This window comes from Acipenser ruthenus, chromosome 56 (genome assembly GCF_902713425.1).
Source record: "Acipenser ruthenus chromosome 56, fAciRut3.2 maternal haplotype, whole genome shotgun sequence".
Lineage (NCBI taxonomy): Eukaryota > Metazoa > Chordata > Actinopteri > Acipenseriformes > Acipenseridae > Acipenser > Acipenser ruthenus.
In genome coordinates, this window is record NC_081244.1 from 6,463,794 (window position 1) to 6,482,137 (window position 18,344).

Genomic DNA, 18,344 nt, shown 5'->3' on the forward strand with positions numbered 1-18,344 from the left:
GCATTTGACCCCCTGACCCTCTCCTCTGACCTTTGCCCGGGTCGCTGGGCGGGACCTGCTCGGGCGGGGGTGACTGGCAGGTGACCTCGGTTCCCGTGACGACAGCCGGCTGGCCCGGCAGAGTCCCGAACATGCAGGAGAACGACTCTCCCGCCCCCAGGCAGGGCAGCCGCTGCACAGTGAGAGACACCTGGGGGCAAGACACAAAGCAGGGCAGAGATTACAGAAGCACTGGGGCAAATATTCACCTCCCACTGCAACTACAGCAACGCTGTTTGATGAAATTACAATTCAATCCTATTTTGTTCAGTTAGTTACAATTATGCTGCTTTAGTTACATAGACAGCTACATGTTAACATGTTTACTGTTTATTCTAAATAACTAGCAAGAATCAATCACAGGTACAAATACAGACAACACAATTATTTTTTTCCTCAAACAAACAGCTTCCACTACAGTCTATGGTTCCACTACAGTTTCAGTTGCATTGTCATTATGAATTGCACAATTACACTGGGATTTGACCCAAGTCTGTCAGACGAGGACTTTTTTCCTGAGGCCACACCTCTGTCGGCTCATCTCGGCTCCGATTGGCTGGGCTGACCCTCTGCACGGCAACACACTCCTCCCCCTGGCGATAGCTCCACAGCCAGTGATTGGCCTGTTCGAAACGCTCACATTCCGCCTTCCGGGTGCAGCTGGAACAGTGAACGACCAATCAGAACGTTACATTACAAAGCAAGTGCAAATAAGGGCAATGTGTGTGTGTGTGCGTGTGTGTGTGTGTGTGTGTGTGTAGTAGATGGGAATGTGTGCCAAAGAGTCCCTCTGGATAGAGACACAGACAGATCACCTGCAAATCTGACCAGCAACGTGGAACAGCACACGCACTAAACACACACACACACACACACTCTAAACACACACACACACTAAACACACACACACACTAAACACACACACACACTAAACACACACGGAACTCTGCAAACAACTACAGGGATATTCAGAGTGGATTTTTTGCAAAATCAAACATGAAATCCAACATTAAATACTTACTCACTGTGCTGTGTAGTTTTTGGTTTTTTGGTTGTTTTTTGTAATTACATGATGTTAAATAAAAGATCTAAAAATTATGTTTATAGTTTTTTTTATTATTATTATTATTATTTTAGGCAAAACTAGCGCGAGGGTCTTATCTCACCTCCCCTGCAGAACACACCACCCGCAGTGAGGGTCTCGGGCAGCGAGGCAGGAGCCACAGTCTGTGTGTCGGCCGCACGAGGACACTGGCAGCTTGCTGACCTGCAGACAGAAAACGCATCTGACTTATTCAACCATCCCTACAGACAATACAAAGCTAGTGACACAGCAGGCAATGCAGGGATAGGCTAACTGTGAAAACCTCAGAACTACCTGGCAGAGAGATTTAAACTGTCCTGTGCCATGTCATTGGATGCTTGGCTCTCTCACTGTGTCAGTGCTGCTCTCTCGAGACGTACTGAGAAACAGATTATTTTTTATTCTTCTCTGCCGCTCACCGTGAAGGCTGTCATGACGTAGACGTGCTCTCTGACGTCATCAAGCAGCAGATCAGCGCTGACTGGAGACCCGGGCTGCACCGTCTCACTGCTGTACACCTCTCCGTGGGAACGAGACTGCAGAAAAACCTGAGAGAGAGAGAGAGCAAGAGAAGAGAGAGAGAGGAGAGAGGAGAGGAGAGAGGAGAGGAGAGAGGAGAGAGAGCGAGAGAGAGAGAGGAGAGAAGAGAGGAGAGAGAGTGAGAGGGGAGAGGGGAGAGAGAGAAGAGAGAGAGAGGAGAGAGAGAGGAGAGAGAAGAGGAGAAGAGGAGAGGAGAGAGAGCGAGAGAGGAGAGAGAGAAGAGAGGAGAGAAGAGAAGAGGAGAGGAGAGAGAGCAAGAGAGGAGAGAGGAGAGAGAGAAGAGAGAGAGAAGAGAAGAGAATAGGAGAGGAGAGGAGAGAGAGCGAGAGAGGAGAGAGAGAAGAGAGAGAAGAGAGAGAAGGAGAGAGAAGGAGAGAGGAGAGAGAGAAGAGAGAGAGGGAAGGAGAGAGGAGAGAAGAGAGAAGAGGAGGAGAGAGGAGAGAAGAGAAGAGGAGAGGAGAGAGCGAGAGAGGAGAGAGAGAGGAGAGGAGAGAGGAGAGAGGAGAGAGGAGAAGAGAAGAGAGAGAGCGAGCGAGAGAGGAGAGAGAGGGGAGAGAGAGGGAAGAGAGGAGAGAGAGAGGAGAGAAGAGAGAGAGGGAAGAGAGAGAGGAGAGAGAGGGGAGAGAGAGGGAAGAGAGGAGAGAGAGGAGAGAAGAGAGAGAGGGAAGAGAGAGAGGAGAGAGAGAAGAGAGATGCATTTCTTTCTCTCGGTAGCTGTCTTGTTTGAATTCACTTGGGGTCGGGGTTTTTAAACACTATTTCAACACCGCGGAGCTAGAAGACCGTGGAGGACACTGCTGCTGTACCCTTGAGCAAGGAACTTTACCTAGATTGCTCCAGTAAAAACCCAACTGAATAAATATGTGATATCTTGAAACAACTGTAAGTCACCCAGGATAAGGGCTTCTGCTAATAAATAAATAAATAATAAATAATAAAGCCCTGTCACTCCCCCCTGTACACTACCTTGTGGAGTTGCCCCTGGCTGTCCCCCAGCAGCACAATGGTATGGCCCGCTTCGGTCGTCGCGGCGACAGCAGAGAGCTGCGTTTCCATGGTGACGGCGGGTGTGGTCTCCACGGGCACGGAGCTGGCGATGGGGCTGGGGGTGTGTTCGTACCCACAGGGGTAGGAACGCACAGAGTCCTGCGGAACAACACGGGTGGGAATGAGACTCCCACAGCACAGCACTGCAATCCATTCCAGGTTTTACTTTAATAATCAGACACACCTGAGCTTGTTGGCTAGACACACTGGGGCTGATCACGCTGGTAGTAAAACCTGGACTGGGTGACACTGCTGTGCAACGGGAGTCTGATTGCCATCCCTGCTTTTAGGTCAATTCGGGCTAGACGATTCTTATTAGCAAGAGTCTACTGTACTGAAACAGGCTGTGTGTGTGTGTGTCTGTGTGTGTGTGTGTGTGTGTGCGCGTGCGTGCGTCTGTGTGTGTCTGTGTGTGCGTGTCTGTGCGTCTGTTTGTGTGTGTGTGTGTGTGTGCGTGTGTGTGTGTGTCAGTGTGTGTGTGTGTGTGTGTGTGTGTGTGTGTGTGTGTCTGTGTGTGTGTGTGTGTGTGCGCGTGCGTGCGTCTGTGTGTGTCTGTGTGTGCGTGTCTGTGCGTCTGTTTGTGTGTGTGTGTGTGTGTGCGTGTGTGTGTGTGTCAGTGTGTGTGTGTGTGTGTGTGTGTGTGTGTGTGTGTGTGTCTGTGTGTGTGTGTGTGTGTGCGCGTGCGTGCGTCTGTGTATGTCTGTGTGTGCGTGTCTGTGTGTGTGTCTGTGCGCATGCGAGTGTGTGTGTGCGTGTGTGTGTGGCTTGGTGTTTAGCACTAAGGTGAAGTCTCACGCAATCTCAGGCAACCTCAAGCAATCAGCAGGGACCAGCGCTGATCCGAGGGGATAATGATCAGCACACGACAGCTGTGCATTTAATCCAGCAGACTCCAGGGCTAGCACACACATGCCGTCTCAGCGTCTGTATGTGAATGTCAGCATGTGTGTCTTAGTATCAGTGTCTCAGTGTCTGTCTGTCAATGTGTTTATATATACTGTGAAACAGGGAGCACAGAAAGTGTAGTCCTGGGGAGCACAGGACTACAGTTCCCAGAAGGCCACGGGGCTGACAAGCCTCCATTTGGGAAATTGTGTTCAAAGTGTGAAGAAAAAAATAAAAATAAAAAAGACAGTGTTAACCCTAGAATAGCGTTTTGTTTATTTTGTGTCACAGGTAAACAGCTTCGCTGTCCTGTTCCATAGTTAGGTTCCTTTGTTGTGTTTAGTTAATGCTCATTAGATTGTTTTTATTATTAAAAAACAGCGCTACCGCGCTTCAGAAAAATCAATTTCTGTGTGCTGGGTCATTTTTAACAATAACATATTCTAATGATCTTAAACAGCTTGCATGTCGATTTCTAAACCACATAACCTTACCGGCAAGAGTCTGGTGCACTGCGAGTTCACCTCGTACTCGATGTAAGCCTCCTCGCTCCGCCCCTCCTCCTCGTAGCACAGCTCCTGCGCTCGCACGATCGCCCCGTCGAGCTCCGCCAGGGGGAACACGCACAGAGCCGTGTCCCGCGTGGGGGCGGGCGTGGAGGCCGTCCCGGCGGCCATGACCACGTACAGCGTGGCCTCGCCGTCCTCCGCCGTGGACAGAAACGTGGCCTGGGCCAGATTGTAGACCTTCTCCCCCGCGGCGCAGCGGAGTGGCACTTCCACGTAGGAGTAGAAGCTGCGGTCGCCGACGCACAGCCGGGACACGTACGTGCGGTACTCCCGCTTGGCCCTGCGGTCGCGCCGGAAGAAGACGAAGTAGACGTGGCCGCCGGCACGGAGGGCCGCCACGAAGTTGTTGTTGTACTCCGAGTAGCTGCCCACCACCAGCTTGCCCAGCTCCTCGTGGGTGAAGATGTTGTGGCCCCCCAGGTGCCTCGTGGTGATCGGTGGCACCCCGCCAGGGCCCTTGCTGGTGTAGCCGCGGCCCACGAACAGCAGCGGCTCCTCCAGCTCCTCCGCCACCACCACCACGCCCACCGTGGTCACCCGCGGGTCGTTGGCTGCCACGTACTGGGTGTCCACGGGATTCTCGGTGCGGTACAGGACCACGGACACGTTGCCCAGGCTGCGCTTCTCGCAGATGCCTTGGAAGACGGTCCCGCACACTATGAGGCTGCCCTCCTCCCTGGGAGCTCCCAGCAGGAGCAGCTTGTTGTGGTTGTTGGTCTCCGTGGCTTGCTGGCACTCCCGGTTGATTGGGGGCAGGCAGTCCGGGCTGTCCATCCGCGGCCCCGTCACGCCCCGCGAGAGCAGCTCCAGATCCCCCGAGAGGTGGAAGAGGCGGTCCACGGCGCCCACGTACAGGTGCCCCGTGGCGGGGTCAAGCAGGAGGTGGTTCAGAGCGCTCTCTGACTGGAAGGACGACGCGGCCGGGAGGCTCGAGGGCAGAGCGGGCAGCCACGGGAGCCACCACGAGGCCAGCAGGACAGCCACGGCCGTCACTCGCATCGCTGCTGCCTGGAGAGCGAGAGAGAGAGGAGAGGAGAGGAGAGGAGAGGATAGGAGAGGGAGAGAGAGGGAGTGTAAGTATGGTAAAGCATAAGTAAGCATAATAATTTACGCATATTAAAATAAACCTGGCAATCCAGGGTAAACTATGGAAAATCTCTCAGTATAACCATGGGAAAAACGTGGTCAGCAACAACAACAAGGGCAGGCCGGGGCTTCAGAACTCCTCTTCAGGGATGGGAATCAGACTCCTATTGCACAGCAGTGTCACCCAGTCCAGGTTTTACTACCAGCTTGATCAGCCTCAGCGTGCACGATAGCTTAAAACTATAAACTGACTTGGTTACCAGGAAAGGGTTTAACAGCTTCCTCTGATCAAACCCACGAGCATTTGAGACAATATAAAACACTATAAAAACTCCAGAACGTTTTCGAAGGCTCTCGCTGGCTGGGGAGGCTATGAATACCAGCTGTGTGTTTGTGTGTGCGAGTGTGTGCGAGCGTGTTAGTGTGTGTGTGCGTCTGTGTGCGAGCGTGTTAGTGTGTGTGTGCGTCTGTGTGCGAGTGTGTTAGTGTGTGTGTGTGTGTCTGTGTGCGAGTGTGTTAGTGTGTGTGTGTGTCTGTGTGCGAGCGTGTTAGTGTGTGTGTGCGTCTGTGTGCGTGTGTGTTAGTGTGTGTGTGCGAGTGTGTTAGTGTGTGTGTGCGTCTGTGTGCGAGTGTGTTAGTGTGTGTGTGCGTCTGTGTGCATGCGTGTTAGTGTGTGTGTGCGTCTGTGTGCGAGCGTGTTAGTGTGTGTGTGCGTCTGTGTGCATGTGTGTTAGTGTGTGTGTGCGTCTGTGTGCGAGTGTGTTAGTGTGTGTGCGTCTGTGTGCATGCGTGTTAGTGTGTGTGTGCGTCTGTGTGCGAGCGTGTTAGTGTGTGTGTGCGAGTGTGTTAGTGTGTGTGTGCGTCTGTGTGCGAGTGTGTTAGTGTGTGTGTGCGTCTGTGTGCGAGCGTGTTAGTGTGTGTGTGCGTCTGTGTGCGAGCGTGTTAGTGTGTGTGTGCGTCTGTGTGCGAGCGTGTTAGTGTGTGTGTGCGTCTGTGTGCATGCGTGTTAGTGTGTGTGTGCGTCTGTGTGCATGCGTGTTAGTGTGTGCGTGTGTTCACTGCACCTACCATAATAACAGGGATGTCAGAAATAGGAACAGAATTCACACAGCTGTTCTGAATTTTCTTTTCTTTGTAAGGACAGTGATCTAGCAGGCCTGTGCTTGTCGGTTCTTGGAATTGCAAACACAAGCACACGCTTGCACTTTGATAAACAAATGAACCTTGCTGGGGGTTTTGCATCAACGATCATCCACACACGACAGGACTTTATTCAGGAAAGCATGTTCGTAAAGACAGAACTATTTTAAGCCCTCAGAAAAGTTTACCACAGTATTTTTGAAGTTTTTCCCCTAGTTTACTTTTTTTCAAAAAACATTTTTTACCAGACCTCTCTGTGCTTTACAATGCTTCCCTATGCTTTACCAGACCTCTCTGTGCTTTACAATGCTTCCCTATGCTTTACCACACCTCTCTGTGCTTTACAATGCTTCCCTATGCTTTACCAGACCTCTCTGTGCTTTACAATGCTTCCCTATGCTTTACCAGACCTCTCTGTGCTTTACAATGCTTCCCTATGCTTTACCACACCTTTCTGTGCTTTACAATGCTTCCCTATGCTTTACCAGACCTCTCTGTGCTTTACAATGCTTCCCTGTGCTTTACCAGACCTCTCTGTGCTTTACAATGCTTCCCTATGCTTTACCAGACCTCTCTGTGCTTTACAATGCTTCCCTATGCTTTACCAGACCTCTCTGTGCTTTACAATGCTTCCCTATGCTTTACCAGACCTCTCTGTGCTTTACAATGCTTCCCTATGCTTTACCAGGCTTTCACTGTGCTTTATTACACACATATATACCGTTTAATGCAAGAATGTCTTTCTAGGAATTGTATGATTGAAGTCTTTTAAATATTAAACAGCAGCTGGCAAAGTTAACCCTTCAAACACACGAAATCACATTTAATCTCAGAAACCAGGACCAGAGGACAGACAGTGCGGAAATGAAGAGGAGGCAGAGGGAAGGAGACACCACTCGTGCTCTGTGCAGCCAGCAGTCTGCATTTCGCAGCTCATAACTGAAGAGACTTGACTATATGTTTCAAGAGGTCTTGTCTGCTGCCATTTTAAAAAATAAAAGTAATAAATCAAATATAAAAAACTTAAGAAAAGATTACCCTTATTATTACTATAACGGACACACCCACGTTTACCGTCTTTGTGTTTTTATGTTATTATAAACAGGTTCTTTAATAAAGCAGGGATTACATTTTGACGTCACCAGTCTACACTCTGTACTAGAATGGTGTGACAGCGGTCTGTAAATAAACACACACATTATTGCATGCTACTACTATTAAAGGGATTGTACCGTCCCTAATCGAAACTAACAGGTTTAACAATACGACGCATTACATTAGAATTGATTTCGACCGACACAGAAATGTTGACAGCTTTTTAACTATATACGGGGGAAGGAAAAAAAAACTGCAAAATAACTTGTAGTTTTTTCAACCAAAATAATAATAATAAAAAAAAAAAAAAAACTACACAACTTGAATTGACCATTCAACTGCTTCACCTCGCTGCTGTTTGCGGTTACGCTGTTTCCAACCGTTTACAATTGTTTCGCTTGCGAGCAATGTTGTTACAAATAAATAATGAGAAAAATGGGGCGTATTTGTTTTTACTTACTTAAAAAGTTGTCAGCACATACCGTCCTTGCAACATAAGCGAGAAAAAACAAAGTCCACTGAACAAAAAACGGCTACTTTTTTTTTTTTTGTGGCTCCCCTTAAAAATATCTCTCTGTATACAAAACATCCAGTCTATTCTTTCTCAAAACATCCAGTCTATTCTTTCTCAAACAGCCCGTCTATTCTTTCTCAAAACATCCAGTCTATTCTTTCTCAAAACATCCAGTCTATTCTTTCTCAATTCTTTCAGCACATTGTTTGGAACCAGGAATTGATTTAGTGCTTGCCAAACCACGCCCTGCTCCGGAAACGATGGGCGGATCACCTGCATCACACCACGCCTTCCACCTGCCCGGTCTCCGCCCCTTTCTATTGTTCAACAACCTCCGGTGTTCTGAAACCCCGCCCACTGTAACGACAGTGTGGGCACAAAACCGAGCTGGGCGGGGTTTTAGGAATGCTTAATAATTAATTAGGCAGTCCCTCCCGCCCCGCCACAGAATGTACAGCTGTAATTGAATCGAACGGGTGGGTTTGATAAGCAGGGACCGGGCCGTTTACACCCTATTAACAGCTGATCAGACCCTTTTAAAAAGAGTCAACAGCACGGCAAACAGACAACTACAAAAAAAGAGCCTTTATCAGGAGGAACGGGGTTAACTGTGCGGAGTGCGGGTCGCGGGTTTGCAAAGCACACAGGAGAAGGGACCAATAGAAAGAATGAAAAAAAGAGAGGGAGAGAAAATCATTATTGTCTCAGCTGCTGCGAATCCAGGAGATCATGTTCCCCCTGAATACAATGGCTGTCAGCGCCACAGGGCTCCATTAATAATTAAACCAGTCCTGCACAAGGGTTACAGAGAGAGAGAGAGGGAGAGAGAGAGAGAGAGAGAGAGAGAGAGAGAGGGAGGAGGGAGGGAGAGAGAGAGAGAGAGAGAGGGAGGAGGGAGGGAGAGAGAGGGAGGAGGGAGGGAGAGAGAGAGAGAGAGAGAGAGAGAGAGGGAGGAGGGAGAGAGAGAGAGAGAGAGAGAGGGAGGAGGGAGGAGGGAGGAGGGAGGAGGGAGGAGGGAGGAGGGAGAGGGAGGGAGAGAGGGAAGAGGGAGGAGGGAGAGAGGAGGGAGGAGGGAGGAGAGAGAGAGAGAGAGAGGAGAGAGAGAGAGGGAGGAGGGAGAGAGAGAGGGAGGAGGGAGAGAGAGAGGAGAGAGAGAGAGAGGGAGGGAGGAGGGAGAGAGAGGAGAGAGCGAGAGAGAGAAGAGAGAGAGAGAGAGAGAGAGAGAGAGAGAGGGAAGAGGGAGGGAAGAGGGAGGGAAGAGGGAGGGAGAGAGGGAGGGAGAGAGGGAAGAGGGAGGGAGAGAGGGAGGAGGGAGGGGAGAGAGGGAGGAGGGAGGAGAGAGAGCTAGGGAGAGAGAGAGAGAGAGAGGGAGGAGAGAGAGGGAGAGAGAGGGAGAGAGAGAGGGAAGAGAGAGAGAGAGAGAGAGAGGGAAGAGGGAGGACGGAGAGAGGGAGGAGGGAGGTGGAGAGGGAGGGAGGGAGGGAGAGGGAGGGAGGGAGGTGGAGGGAGAGGGAAGAAGGGAGGAAGAGGAAGAGAGACTTGTTTATTCTTGTCATGCCAACAAAGCATATTGAATTGAGTTGAGTTGAATTGAATTGAACACACACACACACACACACAGTTTATAGCTCTCAATAGCCAGGAACAACCGACACAGTGAGTCACCTTGTGAAAAAAAGAGCAGGAGAGAGACAATAAACTGGAGCAGCAAACACAGAAACTCCCAGGAGAGGCTGAGGAGTGAAACCAGCAAGGAGTCTAAAACTGGACTGCACAGACAAACAAGCACAAAATGAAAAGGCTGCAGGGGCACGGCACAGACTCGATTTAACAGAAGACTACTTAGGACAGGCCAAAAGCCAAACGCACAGGCAAGCAATGACCAAATAATAAACAGAGACCTGCCAAGAAATAAGTAACAAACACAGAGTCAGTGATCACAACCTGGAAACAGAAACAGAGCGACACCAACAGGGCTGGAAACCCGAGGACACAACACTGCGTGGCCATCGAAAAAAACAAAGACTTCCTGGAGAAGACAGGCTGGCTTCTAGATATGCAAATAGGGTTCCACATATGCAAATAGGGTTCCACATATGCAAATAGGGTTCCACATATGCAAATATGGTTCCTAAATTAGCTCAGAGTGGAGAAGTACGACCACAGTGAGCTGCAAACCCTCCAGTTGGTGTCCCTGTATTTGTGAACGGGTACCCTTAGACACGGGTCCGTGTTTGAAGATACTGGTGAGCTGTTCTATCTCTACACTGTGGCTGTGTGGTCCAGTGGTTAAAGAAAAGGGCTTGTAACCAGGAGGTCCCGGTTCAAATCCCACCTCAGCCACGGACTCATTGTGTGACCCTGAGCAAGTCACTTCACCTCCTGTGCTCCGTCTTTCGGGTGAGACGTAATTGTAAGTGACTGTGCAGCTGCTGCATAGTTCACACACCCTAGTCTCTGTAAGTCGCCTTGAATAAAGGCGTCTGCTAAATAAACACATAATAATAATAATACACCCTCCTCCGTCCTGCAGTCCTGCTTTGCTGTACAAGCCAGTATGCTGAGTTGTGCTGAGTTGTGTTGAGCTGTGTTGTGTTGCAGTGTGATGCAACACATCAATCACCAGACTGTGTTTGCAGTAGCCAGTGTGAGGATGACAGATGACTAAACCAACACAGAGGAGGCAGGGGGCATTTCGAGAGCTCATCGAGGGGGGGGAGGTGGGGGGGGGAGCAGCTGGAAGACCAACACCAACACTACCCCCTCCTTCTCTCTCTCCCTCCCTCCCTCCCTCGGGGAAAAGAAGGGGCACTGGGGTTAGAAACAAATACGCAGACAAACACACACACACACACACACACACACTAACACAAACACACACACACCCAAATACAAATACAAAAACACAGACAACAGACACACTAACACAAACACACACACACAGAAACACAAACACACACACACTAACACACACACTAACACAAACACACACACACAGAAACACACACACACACACACTAACACAAACACACACACACCCAAATACAAATACAAAAACACAGACAAACAGACACACTAACACACACACACACACACAGAAACACAAACACACACACACTAACACACACACTAACACAAACACACACACACACACACACACACACTAACACAAACACAAAAACACAGACAAACACACACACCCAAATACAAATACAAAAACACAAACAAACAGACACACTAACACAAACACAAAAACACAGACAAACACACACACTAACACACACACACACACACACAGAAACACACAGACAAACACACACACTAACACAAACACACACACACCCATATACAAATACAAAAACACAGACAAACAGACACACTAACACACACACACAAACACACACACAGAGAAACACACAGACAAACTCACACACACAAACACTGACACAAACACACACACTCACACAAACATGCTCACTCACACAAACACACACTCACAGACTCCTGTTGCACAGCGGTTTGATCCATCCCTGGTTTCACTATGAGTTTAATAATCAGACACACCTGAGCTTGTTAGTTAGACACACTGGGGCTGATCAAGCTGGTAGTAAAACCTGGAATGGATCACACTGCTGTGCAATAGGAGTCTTATTTCCATTGCTGGCTTGTCATGGGGATGCTTTTCAACTGAAGGAGAAACAGGGGGGGAAAAGCGTTGCTGGGGCCAGCTGTGGGATTTATCAGAGCATTCATCTGGTAATCAAATGAAGGAGGCCATGCAAAGAGGCTATCAGGTGACATGCAGGTAGCGAGAGGCTGGGAGACTGAACACACAGTGACGAGTCTGTGCTATTGAGCACCGTGTCTGTGCTCGCTTTTATAAGCTGTGAAACTTTTACAATGCTTCCCTATGCTTTACCTTACCAGAGAGGTCTGGTAAAGCACAGAGAGGAATGCATTGTAAAGCACAGAGAGGTCTGGTAAAGCATAGGGAAGCATTGTAAAGCACAGAGAGGTGTGGTAAAGCATAGGGAAGCATTGTAAAGCACAGAGAGGTCTGGTAAAGCATAGGGAAGCATTGTAAAGCACAGAGAGGTCTGGTAAAGCATAGGGAAGCATTGTAAAGCACAGAGAGGTGTGGTGAAGCATAGGGAAGCATTGTAAAGCACAGAGAGGTGTGGTGAAGCAGGGTAAGGACTCATTATTTTCCAGCTGTTCCACTGAAACACTCAGACTTTGCCGTGACTTTCTGAGAATGTGAAATGTCCTCAGCGACATCGACAAGCGCGAGGAGGAACTCGATTTGCATATCAAAGCCAGTGCCATAAAGCCAGCCTGTCCTCTCCAGCAAGCTGAGCGCGCCAGTGTTCCAGAGTCACTCGGGATTCAATACGCCCCTCTGTGGCCCCAGCCGACCCCTGACCTTTCCATACAGCAGTACAGTGAGCGGCTGTTATCAGCATTGAGAGCCAGGCCTGTGGCAGGGATAATTATCCCAAAACTGTGTTCCGGGATCGGAAAAAAGGGTACGATCCACCCCCCCCCCCCCCCCCCGCTCTCAGTTTCCACGACAACAACTTGACTCAGCCCTGGCATTGATATATAAAGATATGCCCATCCTGCTTGTAGCAAGTCCAAAACAGCGATTCAAAATGGTTCATTAAACAGAAACATACAGCATTGAATTTATGAAGTTTCTTTCAGTGTTTCTATTGAAGACGCTGAGAAAGACTTCTAGTGGAAACGTTTGCCGTTGAATTTATGAAGTTTCTTTTAGTGTTTCTATTGAAGACGCTGAGAAAGACTTCTAGTGGAAACGTTTGCCGTTGAATTTATGAAGTTTCTTTTAGTGTTTCTATTGAAGACGCTGAGAAACACTTCTAGTGGACAGCACAGCACATGCAGCTGTTTCAGGGCAATAATTATCACAGCATGGTGCACACTTCTCTGAGAAACCCATTATTAGATATCCTATAATCTCCTTCAGAATTGCACCCCTCCCTCTCTCTAGGAACCTGCTTTGTTTCACTGTCTCCGTTAGCACAATTGTTATTACTATGATCACTGGTGTAGATATTTCTATTATTGCTGTTACTGCAGACCATGCGAGCGCCCCTGGATGAGAGGAGAATTGACCTGCGATCAGCTTTTTAAAAACACTCGGGGCGCGGAAGTGAATTCATGTGGACTGGTGCTCAGCTGTAAAGGTGAGGGAAGGACGGCTTTCCTCGCTTTGAAATGAACACTTTGATGGATCTCCGGTACTTCAGTTTAACCCTTTCATGCACGGCTTGAGTCGATACGAGTCGCATGCTCTTGACCCCCATATTAAGCAATGTGAAAAAACAGTATGTGTCCAAAATGACTTTTTTTTTTTATTATTTTAAAAGAATTCTCGATAATGGAAGCCAACTGGATAATTCCAGCGGAATGATCAGATTTAATTAAGCACTTAATCTAACAGAGCGGACACAGGGACTGACAGACACCGACTGTACCGAGAGCAGACAGACACGACCTGTCCTGCTCCAGGCATGGAAATAAGACTCCTACTGCACAGCAGTTAGATCCATTCCAGGTTTTAATACAAGCTGGATTAGCCACAGTCTGTATAGGTAACCAGCTCAGGTGCGTCTTATTAAACTCATAGTAAAACCAGGAATGGATCAAAACTGCTATGCAATAGGAGTCTTATTTCCAGCCCTGCGTTAGTGTGGACTCAAACCAGCAGCGAAGTGGTAAACTATCCTCAGAATGGTTGTAAGCATCATAAAAATGGTAAATCAGTTCAATTAAATAAAACAATGTTGAGAATGTAACTAGTCACGCTCGAGGAATTCCTCAGAATGTGGCTCTATGACATCACAATGGTGAGTCAGCCTGGCCAGCGAGTGCAACGAAGCAGAGAGAAGCATTGTTCCATAGGGGAGAGAGGAGAGAGAGAGAGGAGAGAGGAGAGGAGAGGAGAGGAGAGGAGAGGAGAGAGAGGAGAGGAGAGAGGAGAGAGAGAGAGAGAGAGAGAGAGAGAGAGGAGAGAGGAGAGAGAGGGGAGAGGAGAGAGAGGAGAGAGAGGAGAGGAGAGAGGAGAGGAGAGAGGAGAGAGGAGAGAGAGGGGAGAGAGAGGAGAGAGGAGAGGAGAGGAGAGAGGAGAGAGGAGAGGAGAGGAGAGAGAGAGGAGAGAGGAGAGAGGAGAGAGAGGAGAGAGAGGGGAGAGGAGAGAGAGGAGAGAGGAGAGAGGAGAGAGAGGAGAGAGGAGAGAGAGGGGAGAGAGAGGAGAGAGGAGAGGAGAGGAGAGAGGAGAGAGGAGAGGAGAGGAGAGAGAGAGGAGAGAGGAGAGAGGAGAGAGAGGAGAGAGAGGGGAGAGGAGAGAGGAGAGGAGAGGGGAGAGGAGAGAGAGGAGGGAGGGGAGAGAGGAGAGAGAGGAGAGGGGAGAGAGAGGCTACAGTTCTCCAGGGACAAAGAGACACATTCACTGGGCTTGGCAGCGCTGCAGGAACGAGGCACGAGAGAGAGAGAGGGGGGGAGAGGTGGAGAGGGAGAGATGGAGAGGAGTTGGAGGTGGGACAGCAGGAGTGAGAGAGGGAAAGCGGGGTGGGGGGGTATAGAAATCCAGTAATCCCAATCCTGGAAAGCAGGGAGACTGAGGGATCACAGCATGGATTTAAAAAAAAAAAAAAAAAGCTGTTTGGAGAGGATTTTAGCTTCAGGTTAGCACACTGAGGTGATGCACTGTGCCACTGCGTGTCACTAATAGATTGGAGCGAAATGTAATACAGCCCAGTGAAAGCACGGTGAAGCACATGCAAGCATTGCAAAGCACAGAGAAGTATGGTAAAGCATAGGGAAGCATTGTAAAGCACAGAGAGGTCTGGTAAAGCATAGGGAAGCATTGTAAAGCACAGAGAGGTCTGGTAAAGCATAGGGAAGCATTGTAAAGCACAGAGAGGTGTGGTAAAGCATAGGGAAGCATTGTAAAGCACAGAGAGGTCTGGTAAAGCATAGGGAAGCATTGTAAAGCACAGAGAGGTCTGGTAAAGCATAGGGAAGCATTGTAAAGCACAGAGAGGTCTGGTAAAGCATAGGGAAGCATTGTAAAGCACAGAGAGGTCTGGTAAAGCATAGGGAAGCATTGTAAAGCACAGAGAGGTCTGGTAAAGCATAGGGAAGCATTGTAAAGCACAGAGAGGTCTGGTAAAGCACAGGGAAGCATTGTAAAGCACAGAGAGGTCTGGTAAAGCATAGGGAAGCATTGTAAAGCACAGAGAGGTCTGGTAAAGCATAGGGAAGCATTGTAAAGCACAGAGAGGTCTGGTAAAGCATAGGGAAGCATTGTAAAGCACAGAGAGGTGTGGTAAAGCATAGGGAAGCATTGTAAAGCACAGAGAGGTCTGGTAAAGCATAGGGAAGCAATTTTTTGCTGGTAAAGCATATAAAAAAACAGGGTAAACTAACCTTTATAAAAGTCTCCCCTAGTAAAAGCACAGCACAGTGTAACACAGCACAGATACAGCACGGTAAAGCCTGGTTAAACAAACACATCTGAAATGTGGAATTTGAACCCCAGTCCACGTGTTTGCAGTGTACTATGATCAGGGGGCTTTGGCTCCAGCACTTCAAAGGCGGAACTGCATGTGAAATAAAATTTTTAAAAAAACCACACAGGAGACGGGTGTGATCTCCCGCAGGTGTGCAGCGGAGGGAACAACATGAACAGACCTGTGAAACGTGAGCACCTTGAGGAAGTGCTTCAAACAACAACAAAGACAGGGCCTCTGATTCATGACAAAGCTCACAGACAGAGTTACTGTGGATCTGCACGAGAATTTAGCCGTTTCCTCCCCATGCTATATTACTAGGCATTTACTATAGTTGTTTTTTTAAAATATGCTTTACTAGACCTCTCTGTTCTTTACAATGCTTCCCTATGCTTTACCAGACCTCTCTGTGCTTTACAATGCTTCCCTATGCTTTACCAGACCTCTCTGTGCTTTACAATGCTTCCCTATGCTTTACCAGACCTCTCTGTGCTTTACAATGCTTCCCTATGCTTTACCAGACCTCTCTCTGCTTTACAATGCTTCCCTATGCTTTACCAGACCTCTCTGTGCTTTACAATGCTTCCCTATGCTTTACCAGACCTCTCTGTGCTTTACAATGCTTCCCTATGCTTTACCAGACCTCTCTGTGCTTTACAATGCTTCCCTATGCTTTACCAGACCTCTCTGTGCTTCATAACTGAACTGGTAACTTTATAGGGAACTAACAATTTGTTTTCGTGGTTGCTTCTGTTTTTTAGAGGGTGGGGCGACACAGAAAAGAAAAGAAATACGTAAATAAATGCTATGTTTGTTGTAACTAATATGGATATATAATTTAAACAGCTGTACTGTAAAGGGTTTATTACATCTTACACAAAACTATCCTGAGGTGACACACACACACTGAGACACACACACAATTAAAAATAATGTGTAAGAAATAATGTAATTGTATGTAAAAAATAATGTGATATCTTGTAACAATTGTAAGTCGCCCTGGATAAGGACGTCTGCTAAGAAATAAATAAATATAATAATAATAATAATAATAATAATAATAATAATAATAATAATAATAATAATAATAATGATACACACACACACAATTCTTTCGTAACTCTAGCTGAAAAATCAGTCAAGCATATTATTAGTCACGCAAGTACGAAATACAATATTCAACAGCTGCTCTAATAATAATAATAATAATAATAATAATAATAATAATAATAATAATAATAATAATAATAATAATTAAAACTGCTAATATTTGCAGTAAAATGTTCAGTGACAACTGAAGGGTTAATATAACCTGCTGTAAAAACGAACCCCCGACACAGCCGAGAGAACATTGAAGAATTCAAAACAGCGCCGTCAGAAAAAACACTGAACTCTCGTGAAGTAAAATAAATAAATAAAGCAATAACAACAACGAGCCTACCTTACTGTCGCTCTCGTCCTATAATCGCTGCGTTATCCGGACTTCTATCAACGAAACGAGCGCTGTCTTCTACACTGAAGACGAGAGCTGGAAGTTTTGTAATCCGCGATAAAACTGAACTGGGAGTATTTAATTACCGCGCAGTCTCGGCACCTGGCTATAGCGCTGGAGGAACCAGCTGCTGTGAAAGACACACTGCAACCGGTCTGGTCCTGCTGCAGGTATGTTTTAACCAAGCCCTGTTATGCGCACAACATGCAAATAACGCCAGACTGAGACACGATGGAAGATAACAGCTTAGTAACATAAAACAAGCCCTCGCAGGAGCTGTCAAACAGCGACGCCTGCTGGGCACAACCTGTAAACGCAACCCCACACTCACGAACAATACAACAACGTTACATCCATCTATCCATCTATCTATCTATCTATCTATCTATCTATCTATCTATCTATCTATCTATCTTCAATACTGCAATGTGCAATGCGGTTTCGCACAGGGTTAGTGAGACGCTATAGGGTTTAGGCACTGGTGCGCGTTTGGGGTTTGGGGTTTGCACGTCGTTATATTGTTATCACTAATCAGTATACTAATTTGAATTAATAGTCGAAGATGCTGAACTGGGAAACGCTGCCAGTCTCTCTGTTGGGTGGATTTTTCAATGGAAGCTTCCCAACCCAGAATACACAAAAGCAGACTCTTACTTTCTATGATAAAGGAATTAAATTATATAATTCTCTTTCAAAAATGTTTGGGTTACAAACATAAAAACGGCCTGGAACAGAAATATAGTGTTGCTATAGCAACGTAAGACGTAATAGGTGTTTTATGAATTTTTGAAATACAGAATTATCACGCAACGCACGAGACCGAGGAGAGAGAGAGAGAGAGAGAGAGAGAGAGAGAGAGAGAGAGAGAGAGAGAGGAGAGAGAGAGAGAGGGGGGGGGGGAGAGAGAGATAGAGAGAGAGAGAGAGAGAGAGAGAGAGAGAGAGAGAGAGAGAGAGAGAGAGAGAGAGGGGGGGAGGGGGAGAGTGAGAGAGGGGGGGGCAGTATGAATGAATTTATATGGGTAACGCTTCCTAAGTTTTGAAGGGGGGGGGGTGAAGGGACACAGTTATTAAAGTTTGTTTGGTTTTTTAACTCTGATTTATATTTTTAGATTTGATCTCTTAAAGTTGATGCATTTTTTAAAGAAAACACAAAATCAGTTTTCTCTGTAACTCAAATGAAAAATAATTATATATATAAAAGCCAGGCTTCTTTTTGTATTGTAAGTTCTCCCACGGCGCGCGCAAGGACTAAATGTTCCAGAAGTGGAGATTAGGGAGTAATCTTCGGTCACAGCTCACAAGGGCTTCATTGAAAC

At 47.4% G+C, this 18,344-nt stretch overlaps 1 protein-coding gene across 3 annotated transcripts in view; it reads right to left on the bottom strand.

Moving 5' to 3' along the window:
* LOC117404241 (plexin-B3-like) overlaps positions 1-17,267 on the bottom strand; it is a 38,784-nt gene extending 21,517 nt beyond the window's left edge. The window contains exons 1-7 of one of the 3 annotated variants that reach the window (XM_059017314.1): positions 16,976-17,267; positions 4,090-5,172; positions 2,630-2,809; positions 1,543-1,671; positions 1,206-1,306; positions 567-699; positions 31-190 (exon numbers count right to left, since the gene is read on the bottom strand). In XM_059017314.1, coding sequence (XP_058873297.1) covers positions 31-190; positions 567-699; positions 1,206-1,306; positions 1,543-1,671; positions 2,630-2,809; positions 4,090-5,163 — 1,777 coding nt within the window. In that variant the 5' untranslated portion in view covers positions 5,164-5,172; positions 16,976-17,267. Of the gene's footprint in view, positions 1-30; positions 191-566; positions 700-1,205; positions 1,307-1,542; positions 1,672-2,629; positions 2,810-4,089; positions 5,173-7,945; positions 8,240-16,975 lie in introns of those variants that run through there. The other 2 variants (XM_059017316.1, XM_059017315.1) reach the window with 2 other exon arrangements.
* Between the last annotated feature and the right edge of the window lie 1,077 nt (positions 17,268-18,344).